Source organism: Conger conger, chromosome 3 (genome assembly GCF_963514075.1).
Source record: "Conger conger chromosome 3, fConCon1.1, whole genome shotgun sequence".
In the NCBI taxonomy this organism is placed as follows: Eukaryota; Metazoa; Chordata; class Actinopteri; order Anguilliformes; family Congridae; genus Conger; species Conger conger.
The window spans coordinates 25,837,488-25,855,865 of NC_083762.1; the positions used below are offsets into that span (position 1 = coordinate 25,837,488).

Here is an 18,378-nt window from a genome sequence, read left to right on the forward strand (position 1 = left end):
GACAAGGGCCAAATCATAGTGGCCAGACTTGGTCAGAGCATCTCGGAAACGTTAAGGCTTGCAGGGTGCTCCCAGTCAGCTCTGGTGAGTACCTACCGACAGTGCTCCAAGGAGGGACAAACCACAAACCGGTGAAAGGGTGTGGGCCGCCCAAGGCTTATTGATGCGAGAGGGCAATGAAGGCTATCCCATCTGGTATGAGCCGGCAGAAGGGCTACTGTGGCACAAGTTGCAGATGGTTACCGGAGGAATGTGTCACAATACACGTTGCATATGGTGCAGCATTGAGTGCCCATGCTAACCCCTGTCCACCACTGAAAGCGGATGCAATGGCTGAGCGTCAGAATTGGACCTTGGAGCAATGGAAAAAAGTTCTGTTTTCTTTTACATCATGTGGACGGCCAGGTACGTGTTCACTGTTTACCTGGGGAACAGATGGCACCAGGATGCACTGTGGGAAGAAACCCGGCCATTCATGTGGATGTCAATTTGACACGTGTTACCTAAACATTGTTGCGGACCAGGTACATCCCTTCATGACATCGGTATTCCCTGATGGCAGTGGCCTCTTTCAGCAGGATAATGCACCCTGCCACACTGCATAAATTGTTCGGAAAAACATTGTTTGAGGAACATCACAAAGTAAATTATCCAGTTTTCAATCTGATCCTGCATCTGTGAAATATGCTGGAACAACAAGGTGGACCTAAAGGATCTGCTGCTAACGTCTTGGTAACCAAATACCACAGGGCACCTTCAGAGGTCTTTTAGAGTCCATGCTTCGCGAGTTAGAGCTATTTTGGCGGCACTCAGAGGACCAACAGCATATTACGCAGGTGGTCATAATATTTTGGCTCATCAGTGCCGCCAATGATAAAAATGTAATAAGCAAAGCCACTTGTATTTGCATTTGCATTTACCAAAAAGGTACAGAGCAATTCAGAAAATGTGGAGGAACATGGTTACAAACAAGCAGATAATGTTAGTGGGCCTGCACTCTTAAATTACTACAGATTCAATTACTTTAGTGCCTATGGGTCAGACCCTGGCAGGGCAAGATGGTCAACTGTGCTGGTGTCAATCCTACAGGTGCCTGCAAAAGTGCCGGGTTGGACTCCAGATGAACATTATGGGGGACATGCAACACTTGACTTTAATGTCAAGAGGGGAAAGCAAGGATGTTTTGTCTGCAGGTAGGCAGGGCATCAGAAAAATTCATTTCTGGAAATTGCCATATTGTAAAATGTCTGAATATTGAAGGTAATCATGATGTGCATGCACCAAAGCAAGCAAATAACAATGCCAAACGCTTCTGACATAATTTACTGTAAGCACAGATCACTTTTAGGGATGAATGAAAGGATAAATCTTACAGTGGAACTTTTTACTTTTACATTTATCAAGCAATTATTCAATGCCACTAACTACATTGAACAGTATTTCCACAATATTTATTTTCAGTTCTATCCCAATGACTCACAGTTATACCTGTCAGTCACACCAAATTAATTCAAGAAATTGGCTTACGTGACTGTTTAAATGATGCTCAGAAATGGTTGCTGTATAACTTCCTCCAGCTCAACCCAGATAAAACAGAGCATGTGATTATTGGTCCTAAGCATGCCTCTGATCTTAATCTCAGTTTGCTTGCCCCAAATGTAAAAACTGATGTTAGAAATCTTTGATTGATATACCATCAAAATCTCAACTTTGATCGACACATAACTAGGTCAGTTCAGACTTGCTGCCACCAACGACTCTCTAAAATCAGAACCATTTTATAATTTAAGGATACAGAGAAATTATACATGCATTTGTGACACTACGTGTAGTCTACTGCAATTCAAATTATACTTGCCTTGACCACCAAGCTATGGCAAGGCTACAAGTGGTGCGGCTTTTAATAAGGACACATAAGAGAACATATTACCAATATTTTAGCTTCCCTTCATTGGCTTCCAGTTGCTTTTAGGGCTCAATTTAAAATTGTACTAATTCCCTTCAAAGCTTTGCTTGGTCTCAGCCCATCTTATATTAGAGACCTTCTTTCAGTCTACAAAATCAATTGACCTCGTTGGTCTTCAGATTAAGCACTTTTGGCCGTTCTAGAGAGAGGGTATCGTGTGTTCTCAGCAGCTAGACTAGAGATATTTTATTATTTTAAGGCCATACTGAAGATACATCTCAAGAAATGTTATCTTTCCTATCTGTATTTATTTGTTATACTTTATTTTACCTTGCTATTTTAGTGTTACTTATTAACTACTAATTTATTTTTGTTGTGTTTATGTTTTCTTATACTTGTGTTTTTAAATTGTTTCATGTTTTGTGAAGCATTTTGTGCCATTTGTTTGAAACGTGCTCTATAAATAAAGTTGAGCCTGCATGCTTCTCCTGCTCTTTATCAATACGATAACAGGTCATGAGCTTGACCGGAAAGGTATGTTTTTAATCTAGACATTCCCTTGCATGTTTCAAAAGGTTATCAGGTTGTCTGGCAGGGTTGCCTGTTCAATCCCTGGGTGCGTCAAAGTGTCCCTGAGTCAGACCTCTAACCCCCGATTGCTCCTGACGAGCTGGTTGGTGCCATGCATGGCTGGTAATCGCATTGGTGTGTGAATGGGAAAATGAGAAGCATCAATTGTGCAGCACTTTGGATTAAGCCGCTATGTGAATGCAGACCATTTATTCTGTAGTAGGTCAAGGGAAAAGGGCCTACCAGCAGTCAAGCTTCTCAAAATTCACATATTGTATTTCAGTTTAAAATGCCAAAAAAGACAATGTAAATGTAAACAATTGTCCTTGCATGGCAGTACAACAGCAGCATAATTGAGGCTTCTGTTACAGCCAATAATGTTTGTTTTTGGCTGAGTTGCGCATATCTGCTCTTAATATACTTCTTGGACATGAAAATCATTTAGAGTGCTTAAAGCTGGAGACTTTTGCCAGCTATTTATTTCTTTTGAGTCACTAATACCATATTTTTGGCAGTTTCAGGTGGTACTTTCAACTTCCCGCTAATTTCAGGAGTCGCAAAGATAATGTATGTAAACAAGTGTTGCACTCTCCTTAAATTATATGAGTTTGTTTTTAAATATTGGAAAATACATGTAAATTACTGTAGGAGTTGTCATGTCCATGAAAAAGGCATTGTTTTCAGAAATCGCTTTCTTTTATCAGCTCTGATATACTGCATACGGTATGCATAGAGCCAATTGCAAAATATAGCACTCATTGTCATTGATTCTTGTAAAATGCTACTGAACTTCAGTAGCCAAGTTGTATTCTTGCTTGATATAACCTCAGTTTTGAATTGCGTATAAACAGTATAACACCCATTTTCTCTTCTGAGGTAGCAATAATTCATGCCAGTATATTTAACAAAAAATAGATGTATTAACAGATATGTGTTTATGAGAATCATTTGAGGTTGAATTTCAAAATTGGCTTAATCTTTGAAAAAAAAAATCAAATGCATTTTCTAATGTCTTGGCCAATATTAAGCATCGGTAGAAGTCCAAACATAATGCTATATTCCTCTCTGATTCTGTGCATGTTATTATTCTCAAATTGTGCTTGGACATATGACAAATAAAATATGTGAACTTTATAAAATAAGACAACATCCCTACATCCACTATTATGCTATTTGTGTGATTGAGGATCGAGGCAGGGATTAAAACAGATTTTTCGATTTTACACTAAAATAATACTTTACAGAACTAAATAATGTTGTGGCAAAGTTGTCAGCAATTATCCCTTTATCACTAAGTGATTCCATTCTACAAGGCTATGAATAATTACCTTTCTGCTTTGTTAACCTAAAGCATCATCAAAGTTCTCCATTTGTATATCTGTCAATGTCAGCCACCAGAACTTCATTGTCTAGTTACATTGATACCCAGAAGCAATGTTGTGTACTGTTTAAGGAACTGTAGTTGAAACTGAAAGGCTGCAGGTTTGATATTTTCACTACCACTGAAAGAGATAGTTAGCATGAATCAACTCATTTGTACAACAGCCTAGGAGAAAGGCATCTAAAGGGAAATAAGTTGTTTTACATATCTAAGCTCATTGCTGTATGCTCTTGTCATGTCAAAATAGTAATTTGGGTTCTCTATCATTCACCTCCATCATCATTAATCTTTGTCTTTAGTTATTTAATACTTTTATTTATGAATCAAAACATTAAATGAACAGGAAAATAAATCATTTTTTGGTAACACTTTTAAACCTTCTGTCATCAAACCTTCTGTCACTTAGAATGTTTAACAGTCAGTTAAAGGAGGCCATTTCAACAGCTCACAAGGTTTAATAAAAGTACCAACACTTGAAATGATGAATGGATTCTGCAGTGTTTGTGTACTATCCAGTAATATTCTGTAAGTGTAAAATGCCATTAAGGGGGCAGTTCACCCAACAATGAAATAAAGTATGTTATCACTTAACCAGAGTACTATCCATCCAGACACAACTTCTTTAGATGCAGTTCACGGTGATATAATGGACCTCTATGGGCCTTCAAGTTTCAATGCACAGGTAATCAATGCACAGAAACTTCCGGGTACAGCGGTACCCATTGTTCTATGAGTTATTAGCGAGCTTTAAGCTCTATGGGAATTGGATTTTATCCAATCTCGAGACTGAAAACGATCTACGCAACGCCATCTTGATGGCCAATCAGGGCAAAGATGCGCTTTAGCGACCGAATTTACATACGGTGGCTATATAAGCGACATCGCAGGCCGTCATTCTTTCTTCGAGACAAATTTTCAGCGAAGGAAAGAGAGCTTAAAGCTCGCTAATAACTCATAGAACAATGGGTACCGCTGTACCCGGAAGTTCTATTTCTTTATTAGCTTCACTTTAAGCTCTATGGGAACCCTATAGCCCACGCCCTGTCGTCAACATCAGCCCCCTGATGCAGAACAACAGGCGATGGCAGTGATAGCCAATCAAGAGGGGCTCCCCTCAATAGCCAGCCCTTTTTTATGCATGAAAAAAAAGGGGGACTGTATAAACCGAGGAGCCACAACCATCCCCAGCACTCGGTTCATGTAAACCAGCTACCGAATACCCAAGCCGGGAGATGGCCAATATAAACATGCACGCCTCTAGCCACCGCATAATGTGTTTGAGCAGCAGCTACGTCCGATTGGACGCTGAGCTCAGGACTGCATGCGCCACCGACGGTGTCGATGCATCCAGCAGATAGAAACGCACAAAGGCGCATGGCGAACTCCATGACGCCGCTGTACAAATGTCCTGCACACTGACCCCTTTAAAAAGTGCCCGAGAAGCTGCCATGCCTCGAGTAGAGTGGGCGCGAACCTCCGACAGAGGGGGCAAGCCCATACACTCATACGCCCAGTTGATTGCGTCAGTAAGCCAATGGGAAAATCTCTGTGCCGTAACAGGTTTTCCCTTAGCAGCAGCACCATAACAGACAAACAGCTGATCTGCTTGTCGAATAGGCTGTGAACGTCGTACGTATATCGACAGAGCACGCACTGGGCAAAGTTTATGCAGCATAGCATCCTCCTCATCGTCATGAGGAGGGGGCTTGAAAGCCACCAGGTCCAATACCCGTGAGCGGAAGGACGTGGTGATAACCTTCGGGGTAAACGCAGGGTTCGGTCTCAGCACAACTCTGTCAGATCCTGAAAAGGAGAGACAGTCCGGGTGCACAGACAAGGCGCATAAATCGCTTACTCGCTTAGCAGAAACTAGCGCAGTAAGCAGCGCCACCTTAAGGGACAAAGCTCTCCACTCAACGCTCTCCAGCGGTTCAAAAGGAGGGCTACACAAGGCTTTTAGTACCACCATTAAGTCCCACTGCGGAACACGGGGTGGGGCCACGGGTTTCAGACGCCGGACGCCCTGGATAAAACGCTTTACCAGGGGGTGGGCAGCCACCGTAGAGCCACCATAGCCAGTATGGCACGCAGAAATTGCGAAGACATACCCCCTTAACGTGGACAAAGATAACCCCTTATCAAGTAGGCTCTGCACAAAGTTGAGCACTACGGATACAGGGCACACCAGGGGGTCCTGAGAGCGTTCGAGACACCAAGTCTCGAAGGCCTCCCATCTGCCTTTATAAGCCATTGTAGTTGAGATAGCGCGAGCATGCTGTATAGTATTTACAGCTGCCTCGCTGAATCCCATGTTCACGAGCCTGCTCCTAACAGGGGCCAAGCCGTGAGGCGCAGCCTGCTTGGGTGGGGATGAAAAATGGTCCCCGCCCCCTGAGGCAGGAGGTCCCGGCGCTGGGGAAGTCGCCACGGGACGCCGGTCAGCAGCAGGGCTACATCGGCCATCCACTGTTTGTGCGGCCAATCTGGCGCGATCAAAATCAGGGGTTTCCTCTCCTCTCTCGCTTTGGCTAGTACCTGCGGTACCAGACCAAAGGGAGGGAAGGCATAAAGGAGGCCCTTGGGCCAGCAATGGGCTAGCGCGTCCACTCCCAGTGGGGGCGAGCCGGTTGCTGTCATCGCAAACCATAATGGGCAATGCGCATTCTGTCGGGAGGCGAATAAATCCACTCTCGCTTTCCCAAAGCGTGACCACACCTCCGCTACCACGAGTGGGTGAAGACACCACTCTAGGGGGGAGGGACCGCCCCGAGACAAGAGGTCTGCGCCGCAGTTCAGCTGCCCCGGGACGTAGAGCGCCCGTAAGGAGCGAACTCGCGGGTATGCCCAAGTCCAGATCCTCACCGCCAGCTGGTGTAGATGTGGACATTTGGTGCCGCCCTGTCGGTTTAGGTAAGCGACTGTCGCTTTGTTGTCGCTTCTGATTAGAACGTGTCTGCCCCGAAGATGTAATGCAAGCCATACGTGTCTGCCCCGAAGATGTAATGCAAGCCATACTGCTGTGATCTCCAGCACATTGATATGAGGCAGAGGAGGGTTCCACAACCCGCTCGCCATCATTCCATTGCAGACCGCCCCCCACCCCTTGGTGGAGGCGTCTGTGTATACAGGGACATGAGTGGAGATAGCGCCCATTGTAGCAATCCCAACGGAACCACGGCGATTGCTGCCGCCATTAAACCCAACAGGCGCATAATCGTGATTCCACTGATGCAGCGACCTGGGAGAAATCGGCAAGCGTGGCCTCTCAGGGAAGCAATTCGCTCCTGAGAGAGACGCGCCGTCATTGACAATGAGTTCAGCCGGAGCCCTAGGTACTGAACACACTGGCTCGGGGTGAAAACACTCTTGTCGCGGTTGATGGTGAAACCCAATCCTTCGATGTGGGTTATCAGCATCTCTGTGTGTTTCGCAGCCAACTCCCTGGAAGGGGCTAACACAAGCCAGTCGTCCAGATACGTTAAAACACGTATGCCCTGTTGTCGCAACAGGGCGATAGCAGCCCGCGCCATCATTTCGAAGGTGCGGGGTGCCAGGGACAGACCGAATGGGAGTTTGGTAAATTCGTACGCTCTTCCCAGAAAAGCGAAACGAAGGTACTGCCAATGGCGCTGTACAATGTTCACATGGAAGTAAGCGTCTTTTAAATCTACGAGCGTGAACCAGTCCCCTTGGCTGATTGAGCTCATTACGCGCTTGTGCGTTAGCATCTGAAAACATTGTTTCACCAAATGACGGTTCAGAGCTCGCAAGTCCAGTATTGGTCTCACACCGCCGTCTTTCTTTGGAACGAGGAAATAAAGGGAATAAAACCCTCGCATTTCGTCGTGTTTGGGGACTAGAGTCTCTATCTCTTGGGAAAGTGCGCTGTTTAGATGCAGGGGCATATTCGTTTCCCTTACTCCTACAAAAGGAGGAGGGGGGACAGCGAACTGTAACGCGTAGCCCGCTCTGATTACAGTACTGAGCCATGGCGTCAGCTTGCACTTCCGAGTCCAAGCACAAAGGTTGAACGTGGACCTGGTTGAAAGCAGTGCAGACTGTACCACGGGCTTCTGAATCTGCAGAAGCCCGGCTCTTAAGTGGGGGCGGGGTCGAATTCGAGCCTCGAGGCTTATCTGTGATAGGCCGACGTAGAGTCCTGGCCGGCTTCGATTCTGAGCCGGCGAGGACTCCAATACTGCCTGAATGTCGGGGAAAAAGGCCCCTTTTGACTGAGAAATCACCAAGCGCTGATGCCAGCTTTGAGGCAGAGGGCAAGGGAAATGTTTGTGTAACAATAGGGGGAGTGTGCTTTGTGACTGTAAGGGCGAAACTCGCTCCCAAGTAGGCGCTAGTAAAGTCAGTGATACAGGAGGGGTGTCCGGTCCACTCGACCGGATCGCCTCAATGACACTCTCCCGCGGAGATTCAGGAACGCTTCTGGGCTTTCAATTGAGGCGGGTGAGCCCTGGGTGCAGCAGGGTTGAACGGCTTCGTCCAAGCCTTGCCGCTAGCAATAGTGGTAGCGTCTCTACGGCCACCGGGCTGCTCCTCAATTGAGCGCCGGGCTGATGACACAGGAGTGCGGCGAGTCTTAGACCACGAACGGCGATCCTGGCGTCTTGCATCTGAAGCAAGAGGCAGGTGCTTCTGCAGAGTGGGTCTCTCCTCATCCAGTCGCTTAAACCTCGCTATCGCTTCGGTCACCGCTGGACCGAAGAGACCGTCGAGAGAGACTGGGGCATCAAGGAGGGGGACCTTGTCCGCTTCAGGGAGTGCCGAGTTCACTAGCCATAAGTGCCAGAGAGAGGCTACACTCCAGCCCATAATCCTTCCAAAATCCTGTGCCAACACCTGGGTGAGGTGCAGGATTGCGCCCGCGTTCTTCCTCAGCTCGGCAGAAACATCATCTGCGAGGGAGGAAGTAAGGGACTCGATCAAGTTCGTCTGTGCTACCGCTAGGATAGCAAGATTGTTCGTTGCATCGGCGCCTTGGAACCGCAGATAAACGAACGTTCAGACAAGGCAGCTGATATCTGCCCAGACCGAGTGGGAAGGTTAGGCTTCCTTGCGCTCCACCTTGCTGTGGGGGCGAGGAGATGAGTAGCCAAGGAATCTTCGAGTCGCGGAACCCCCTCCGTCTGAAGCTTTTGTCGGCCTGACACCAGCTGGTTTACAGGCGCTGCAGGAGGAGGGGGCCAGGGGAGCTCCGCTCTGGTCGCCGCCGCTTTCATCACGACCGGAAAGTCTTTCAACAGGGAGGGGTGGTGCTCCAACTCACCCGTCGCCGTTGGGATAGCGACAGAGCCGGAAGGCTCCAAACTGTCGTCTGGAAGCATCTCCTGATCACTAGAGTGGAGAAGGAGGTTGTCGTCCTCGTCCCCAGAGCTGTTAGCGAGGGTTAGGAGCGCCTCTTCCAGATGGGCCATGTCAGACGGAAGCCTGCCATCACGCAGGTTCGGTCTGTCCTCCTGAGAGTGCATGGCAAAAGGCTCCGGGAAGTCAGCCCAACTGACGTCTTCGCGGTGCATGCTTGCCCGGCGCAGTAGCTCCTGCGCCCCGAGTGCAGTGCAGGCGGTGCAGGTCACTTTAGTTAAGGCCGCGAGAGCATGGGTCTCGCCGAGACACATAACGCAAGAAGTGTGAGGGTCCGTACCCTCCACGGCTGCATCGCACCCTTGGCACTGCTTCATGGCGAATCTTCGAGCTCGACGTCGTCTAGCGAGGGCCTTTGAGTCGGGAAAAAAAGCTCCTTCCTCACAGCGGCGCGTTTCTGCTCGCAGACGAAGAACTTCGGCGTGGTAGAAACGTAAGTCTCCAGCTAGGTTGCTAACCTTGCGCTGAAAATTTGAGAATGACGGCCTGCGATGTCGCTTATATATCCACCGTATGTAAATTTGGTCGCTAAAACGCATCTTTGCCCTGATTGGCCATCAAGATGCCGTTGCGTAGATCGTTTTCAGTCTCGAGATTGGATAAAATCCAATTCCCATAGAGCTTAAAGTGAAGCTAATAAAGAAATAGAACTTTAATTTCTTCCAACACAAAGTCTATATAATGACGCAGTTACTCGCAAACATGAAGAGAGTGATTAAAATGCGCATTTTAATCTAGCAGAGAAGTATTTCTTCTAATGCTGGAAGTTGCTAACTGTCTGCACAAGCAGTAGTTTCTGTCAAAGCACAGCAGTATACTTTAATGTGGTCACAATGTATCCATGACTATCTCTGGAGGAGGTTTGAGCGATCAGTCACAATCTGCCCTCAGTGTGTCTTGTGTGCATTTACACCTGTATTTTTATGTGGTTGAGTGCAATCCGATTGCATCCGATCACCCAAGACGCATACTAATACCAGGTGTGAAGGTCTTTTTTTTTGACGCGCTTGCCTTCTTCAGACAGTTGTTTTGGTTTATTTCCTTGAGCCAAGGTTGACAGATCCGGTCTTTCCTAGTAGCTCAGACATATTTGTAATCAAACTTTGACTTTTCTTCACCAGTTCTTCAACAAATTCAGGTTGTAAACAGTTTGCAACAGTGGCTTCAATTTTTGACGGGAGTGTTGTACCTGACACCTGACCAAACCAGAAGCTGAAAATAGCTAATGCATAAGGTAATTAGGCATTTATTTGCTATTGCCTAAAATAAGAATAAATGGTATGAAAAGGATATTTATTTATATAAAAGATTTACATATTAAACCTTAAGATACAGTTATGAATGATTACTTGCACTCATAATAGGACAACGGTAAGTGGTATCAAATCAATTTAATCTCTCTGACTGATGCCAAATGTAATGTGATTTCCAGGTACCTTCAAATGAATGATTCCAAAAAAATGTGCCAACAAAATTGAGAGCAAAAAAAAGTGAAGAAATAAAAGATTGTCTGATCTGATCATCTTCTTTTTCTTTATAGAAGTGTATAATTGGATCACAAAATTGAAACCATGCCCCAAACTAATTTTCAGATCATAATTAATAATATCCCCAAGAAGAACTATACTTGAGCTAAAAATCATACAATCAAAAAAGAAAAATAAATTCAATATTCCAAAAGCAGAAGAAGAGTATAATTAATTAAAAAAGCTCTGTCAGGAATGCTGTTATTTTGTCGAATTGCACAAGGCACTGAAACAGCTTCAGAGGCTCTGCCTTGCCTTTGGCAGACAAAGGCAGTCAAAGTTGTCATCAGCATCGCTCTAGCACAACAGGTCCCAGAGGACAGGAAACAGTTATGGGCTACACCTTTTGAGGTGTTTAATGTGAAATATCACATGCAAAAATAGTATCACTCCTGGCTGTTGACACAGCAACACTGACAGCCGCTGTGAGTCCATACAGATTATACCGGTAAGCACTGCAGCATGAAATACCCTTCACACATTATATAATTACAAACAGTTCAACCCTCTTTCCCACTGACACACTTCACTACAAGCCATTAAATACATTTCATATAATCATTTTAAAGCTACAGCACCAATGTGAAAACTGTATGTTTTTGTTTCTTTATTATAATTTCATTTACAGGAAGCTAATTACATACAGAAAAAAAGTAGCCAGAGCGCATGCAAGTGATACATGTTGTAACAAGGAATAATTTCAGATGGTGGTATTTGATTGTATACATCATATTTCATTATTACATTGGGGATTGTATGCAAAGAAATAGCTTGCTCATGAAACACATTTCGAGGAATAATTTTAAAGCCACAGCACAAATGGGAAAACTGTATCATGCATATGTGGAATGTGTTTGACTTATTGAGGTGGGTTTGGTATTTGAAAAAAAACATCAATCAATGGACCTCAATGAATATATTAGTATACAAGATGTTATTTATTTTTTACAATCTTCTGCTATCTGAGGAAACCACAAGGAGAGGTAGGGGGAGGGTGACAGGCGGATGGAAGTGCAAACACTTTTTTTCAGAATAAAAGGTGTTGTATATTTAGTAAGCAAAATACAGTATTTTACACGATCCATAATATAATTTAGTTTCCATGTGTCCTTTTGCAGTCTCCAAATGTCTTTTTTGGAAAACTGCCCAGACATAGCTTAGAAAAAAAATATTCAGAATGCTAATGTTTGGTGATATTGTCATATACATTGAAAGGGGATTTGTCCAGTCTTTTGGCTGTGGCTCCATGGCCTTCTAATTGTACCAGGCATCGCCACAGTAATCTGTATCCACTAAAAAAGAAAAAAATCTTCCACTTCCACTGTGTTTGAGCTTCTGTAGCTTTGTAGATTTTAGTAATACTTAGATTAATTATTACTCTTGGAAAAAAAGGGTTACCGTTCAGACGGCACCAGGATTATGCCTGTAGTCAAAAGGGTCCAAGAGTAGTAGGTAGTGTTAAGAAAATGGGTGATACTTAAAGGTACAATAGGAAAGATTTATGTCTTAAAACATTGCTACAAGACATTGTAAATCCCTTCCTATCATTGAACGTTGACTCACCCTCTGCCTGTGTCCTTAAATTCATCAAAATATGCAGTTGACGGGCCGGCATTATGTACCAAAACATCATATAGCAGTACAATAATTCAAGCTCATTGGTTGCTACAGCCAATGGCATTTCGACATCAGCGCGTTCACAGAGAGGGGATGTTGTGGTTTGAGCGTGTTTGTTGCTGCAATTCCACTCTTGACCATTACAAGTTAAATTACCTATTGTACCTTTAAGGGGTTAATTTACAAAACAACTTTCCTTAGTTCAGTATACCATTCTACCATCAAAACAAATAATATTCAAAATCCTGGGAAAAAATATTTGTTTCCAATATTTAAAATATACAAGAAATCACTCATGTGGGCATAGAATATTATATATATATATATATATATATATATATATATATATATATATATATATATATATCTTTCTTCTTCCCTAAAACAAGTATTTACAGCATATGATAACCACAGCACATCTGAGAAATTCCAGTTGACAGGGCTCAGGGTTTTTTCTTTCTGACTCGTGCTGATAACATCATTGTGAACCACATCATTTTTTCCTTAATGAAGTTACTGACCCGCTGAAAGGTGACACGTTTACTGCTCTAGTGATTTAGTCACTAGTGCTCTGAGGCTGAACAGATTGGTGAAAGGCCAGCTTTTCGTGATATTTCTCCAGGATTGGTGATTTGTCTCTCTGGTCATGTTCCTGTTCAGTCATATAAATGGACAACCACCGTCAGGCCAGATATTACTCAGTTAAAGTGAATCAACTCAGACAATACTTGTCAGGAGTTCATGTTTTAAAGTCACTGCCTTTGATGTTTTTTTCCAAAAAAGAATAATAAAAACTATTGTTGAATTTCTAAATAATTGAAACTGCTATTATCATTACATTATGCAGTAATGTTATGCAGCATATACTGTAGAGGAAAATAACAGGTTTTTTTAAATAATACTGCCATGAGGCCTCTTTAATTTTCACTTCAATCTGCCAATTTATCACATTGTTAAAAATATGTAAGAAAATGTATGTGTTAATGTAGCTTCCAGATGCATGGTAATGCATGTCGTAGGTTAACTCACACGAGGGCATAATGTGCATATTTACCTCTCTCTCAATATGAATAAGACATACCGTGCTCACTGGAGAGACAGACTTCCTCTAAGATGTCTTTAAAGGAGGATTAAATTGACATGCGAGTTTTAATCCAGGAATACAGTAGATACATCTTAGAGAATCAGCAGTCAGCGGCTCCCCTCTGGAAGTGAAAGTCTATTTCTCCCGGAGCCAGCAGCATGAGAATTAGACCAGGCAGAGCATGAAAAGCTAGCAATGCAGCAAAAAATCTGAAAACGACTTGCATTCAATTATTGATAGCATTCTTACTTATGCAAATATGCAAAATTATTTCTACATGACAGCTTGAAGTGCACGCCTGGAGGACTAAAGTGATGTTCCTCTCATTTTTTATTGGGTTAAGAAACATAACACCGTGAGCCTCCAGCCAATCCTCTACCCCGCCCCCTTCACCTTTTTTTTGTGCACACTGTTTTACATTCTAATTACCTGCTTTATCACAGGGGCTTGATGGCAGGGTCTTTTCCTTGACGCATTCTGCATCTAAAGTGAGGTCTGTCCAAATGTTTTCTTTCCACTGTGACAAACGCAGTTCTCAAAAACCCATAGACGATAAGTACATATTGTGGAATCAGTGTTGTTGTATTTAATAGAAGTATGAATGTGAAATCGGAAAATAAGAACGGAAACACTCTGGATGGGGTCTATATTCATAGCCTTGATAGTCAACTTGGCAGCCTTATCAATAGCTTAAGAGATATTTTTTAAAAATCTGGAAAAAAGCATGAGTTGCCAGACACTTATTAAGTAACAATGGTTTTTTGAGTGGCTCATTAATTAGTTAATATGATAAACCTGATCACAGGCACAAACAAGAGAATGCATTTTTTTTCTCTTTGATTTAATTAAACTACTGGGAGTTCACTTTATCTTGGAGGTAAACAGTAGGAACCAGGGGAATTCAGACAGAAATAAAATGTGCTGTTGTATTTTGCACTCAAATTCTTGCATTAAACATTTACTTATGCCTTTAAATTTCTTTATAAGGTAGACGTCTGGAGACCCACTGTATCATTTCACTAGTTTACAGTGAATACATATGTATATAAACACAATTTATGAATCTTTTAAATGTATGTTTGTTTGAGTATGTGTGTAGTGCTTCAGGGGCGGCCTGTAGCGTAGTGGTTAAGGTAAATGACTGGGACACGCAAGGTCGGTGGTTCTAATCCAGTTGTAGCCACAATAAGATCCGCACAGCTGTTGGGCCCTTGAGCAAGGCCTGTAACCCTGCATTGCTCCAGGGGAGGATTGTCTCCTGCTTAGTCTAATCAAGTGTACGTCACTCTGGATAAGAGCGTCTGCCAAATGCCAATAATGTAATGTAATGTAATGAGAATGTAATGTAATGTTCCGTACATAAATACAAGTAATACAAGCTAGTGGTTTCAGGAATGTAGTCTATAATGTCTAGTATTGTTTCTTGTATACTTGTATAATGGAGGACATTCTGTTTCTTCCTTTCTTTGTGCAGCCATTGAAGTTAACCTGCAGAAAGCCCTAGCTGAAGCTTCGGAAACCTGCACTCAGGAATGCTTGATTCTGGGCCACTCCGACAGCTGTTGGATGCCTCCAGCATTGACCCAGTTCCAGCCATCCAACAACACCACAGTGTCCACCTTCAGCTTCCAGCAGGCTTGGGCCCGTGGTGCCAAGCTAGACGGGCGTCACACCCTCGGCAGGTCGGTGCCCAAAGACGATCTTGACAAGGGGAGCAATCGGCCGCAGTTCTACAACACGCTGGAGAGACACTGCGTAAAGAAGGAGGATCCAGTCAAGGTCATTCCTCTGGCCAATTTCAACCCGTCTGCCCAGCAGACAACAGCCACTGGGAACACTGCAGTCTTTGTCCATGAGCATCAGCTATAAGAGCACACTTCTGGGAAGCGCACCCCTTCTGGAGTGGATGGCAAGTGCGAGACTTGTCATTTAGTGTCTGTGCCCTGTACCAGGTAGCAGTGTCTGTGGGTGAAGAAAAAGAAAAAAAGAAAGGCTTGCCCAGGAAGTATATTTATGGCAAATGGCAGTATCCATGACTCTAATATTAATGTTACTGAATAGAAAAAAAAGTGATGGTGGCGGTGTTATTAAAAAAAATGTGGTTTTGTCATATGCTTTGAAATCAGTTTATGTACATAGAAGGTAGTTATAAACCAAAGTAGCTCATCAACTGAAGAACAAAATAAAAAAGACATGATTGTTTGGTAGATAGTGGCAAATTAAAAAAAGCTACAAAAATATTTATTGGGAATGACAGTGATAGTATATATGGGAAAGTAGTGTGGATATGACTTTAAAATGCAATTTGTTGTCGTGGGATTTGGGGGATCTTATGGCCATTCAGCTTACAGTACCTTTTATATTGCATTATCCATCATTTCCACAGCTTCAGTCATGCAATTGAAATTGATGTGCTTTAATTACAAATGTTAGACTAAGGACAAAGTGCCATAGTGATCAGACTCCACTGTCCAGATTTTGATCATTTGAGAAGTTTTCAAACTTTGAAATTGACCAGCTTATTTTTAGACATACATTACCAGCTCTAATGATAGGGCAGGCTAGTTTCCTTAGATCCTTGGCACGTTCATTGCTTTCACACTTTTGACACCTCCTTTCTTCTCTCCCTATTAAGAACCTGCTCATTTCCAACATTATCTCATTAGCATGGGAGTCTTGGAAGTCACAGGCAAATTAACAAAAAAAGAGAACAAAAAATAAACCTATTCTTTTCCACTTCAAGGTTTCCTTTTTAAAATGGGGGAAAAGAAACATACAATTTATGCATCATAATAAGTGCTATGGAGCCAATTATGAGAATCTCCCCCTTGTATAATTACTTTGATCCGTAATCAACGGAACAGTCGTAGTTGTGGAAGACTGCACTTTGAGACTTTAATTGGCTCAGAGTTATTTTCTACCTTTTCAGCATGCTCTGCTCCTCTCTGCTAGTGTTGAGCAATAGGCACAGACTCAGATGCTACTGAAAGGACATTCCCACTTCCTACAATTATTATTCAAAGAGTATAATAACAAGGGAAAAATTATACTTATGCATTGATCATTTCTGTAAATATGCTAGAACACTGGAATTTAGCTTTGAGTCATGTTCTGTATTCTATTCCTTTTTCAAAGTGAAAGTGATCTTTTGTGTACTTCATGACCCTGATTAAGGGCCAGCACAAAGTCATTTTTGGAATGCTGCATTGTTGCTATCGATCAAACCGCAAAGAAAAAAAAAATTAAAGAGAGGCATTTGGAAAGGTATGGTTTTCAACATGATAATATATGTATATATAGAGAGAGCTCCTTTGTCCCCTGTCCAGGGACAATTACTTTTATTTCATTTTTTAGCTCTATCATTTCAGATTTGTAATCAAACAATTGAGATTTCCTGGTTTTAATAAGGGTATTTTTATACATTTTGATTTCACCATTACCAATTATAGTTATTATAGCACTTTATATATATATATATATATATATATATATATATATATATACATTGTAAACTGTAACCTGGCCATCCTGTTTTTGCAAGACATTTTTCTACAACTCTGCAGGCTCTTTAAAACGCACACCTTATTCCAGACACAGGAAATAAGAATTTTACTTATTTATTTTACTGCCATTTTTAACTATATATTTAGTGTAAAAGTTAAATAATTTTTCATTCAATATGGTTGAATTTATTTTGCAATCACACCTATCCTGGCTGAACTAAGATGCCCAGGAGCCCTAGGCACACATACCTATGGTTTCAGTGGGGGCTGCTCACAGCAGGCTAGGTTTGCCATGACAATGGACAGGTGTAAATATAAACAATAACGGTAGCCTACTACTAGCTAGTAACATTAGCACTGTTTTACCTCAAGATGAAACAGTGGAGACCACAACACACAACACGTTTTGAGCAAATGACAATACATTCCAGGCAATAACAACACTCTCCCTGTCTAACGATAACCTATGTATCTAATCTTAGTAGTCTGCATATTGCCTTATCCTGTTAGAATGATCATGAGTTAGCTGTTATTAGTGCAGAGCAATGTTAACACTACATTTAGCGTTTCAATGTTTGTATTTTTCTTAGTTGTTTTCACTGAGCTGGAGAAGATCTTTCTCACCATTTTACTGTGAATATGGTCTGACTTTAACCGAGTAACACACTTGAGCTCAAACTGTGACTGTGTCTGCATCCACTGCATTATTTGTGCACAATATTAGCTCATGTTATCTCAGTTAGATTTGTCAGCCAGCTAAATTAGGCTATGGATACACAGGTTATTGCAAAAATTCAAAAGTCCAGTCCTCGATCAGACTCAGTAGCCAATACACATTGCTGTCAAAATTTCAAAGTTAAAACAAGCTATCTTTAACTGATGTTAAATGTATCACACATTCAGTGCACCAGTCACAATTCTATGTTTATGAAAACAAACTCCTTGACCATTTTGCAAACAAATTGTCACGAACATGGTTACTGCCATTTCACTTGTAAATTCATGTTTAAAAAAAAATTATGGAATTGTTTTTATGTCTTATTTTTTATTATATATAGTTTTTTACAACCGTTTAGTATCATTGGAGCCCTCATAAGTCATCCGGGGCGGGGACCCAGGGCACCTGCCCAGCATGCCCGGTCGGTAATCCGGCTATGCCTATTATTATATTGCTTCCCATTTTAAAAAGGGAACAAATATTACTCAGTCAATCTACTAATATATACACATATTTTGGACTGTGATGTGGTTCTGGTGATACTCAATAATGTCATTGTAACAAAAAAACAAATAATTAAATAGTAAAGATATGGGGAAATGTTTCCAGTGCTATCTGTGGAATTCAAGCAAATTTGTGAACTGTAGGACGCAATCTGTGGTAATGCTGCTTAGAATGTTCTGCTGACAGTCAAAGG

The 18,378-nt window shown here is 42.4% G+C and overlaps 1 protein-coding gene across 1 annotated transcript in view; it reads left to right on the forward strand.

Moving 5' to 3' along the window:
* pcdh11 (protocadherin 11) overlaps positions 1 to 15,329 on the forward strand; it is a 271,369-nt gene extending 256,040 nt beyond the window's left edge. Inside the window, exon 7 of the mRNA XM_061236941.1 lies at positions 14,935 to 15,329. Coding sequence (XP_061092925.1) covers positions 14,935 to 15,329 — 395 coding nt within the window. The remainder of the gene's footprint in view (positions 1 to 14,934) is intronic.
* Positions 15,330 to 18,378: the final 3,049 nt, after the last annotated feature.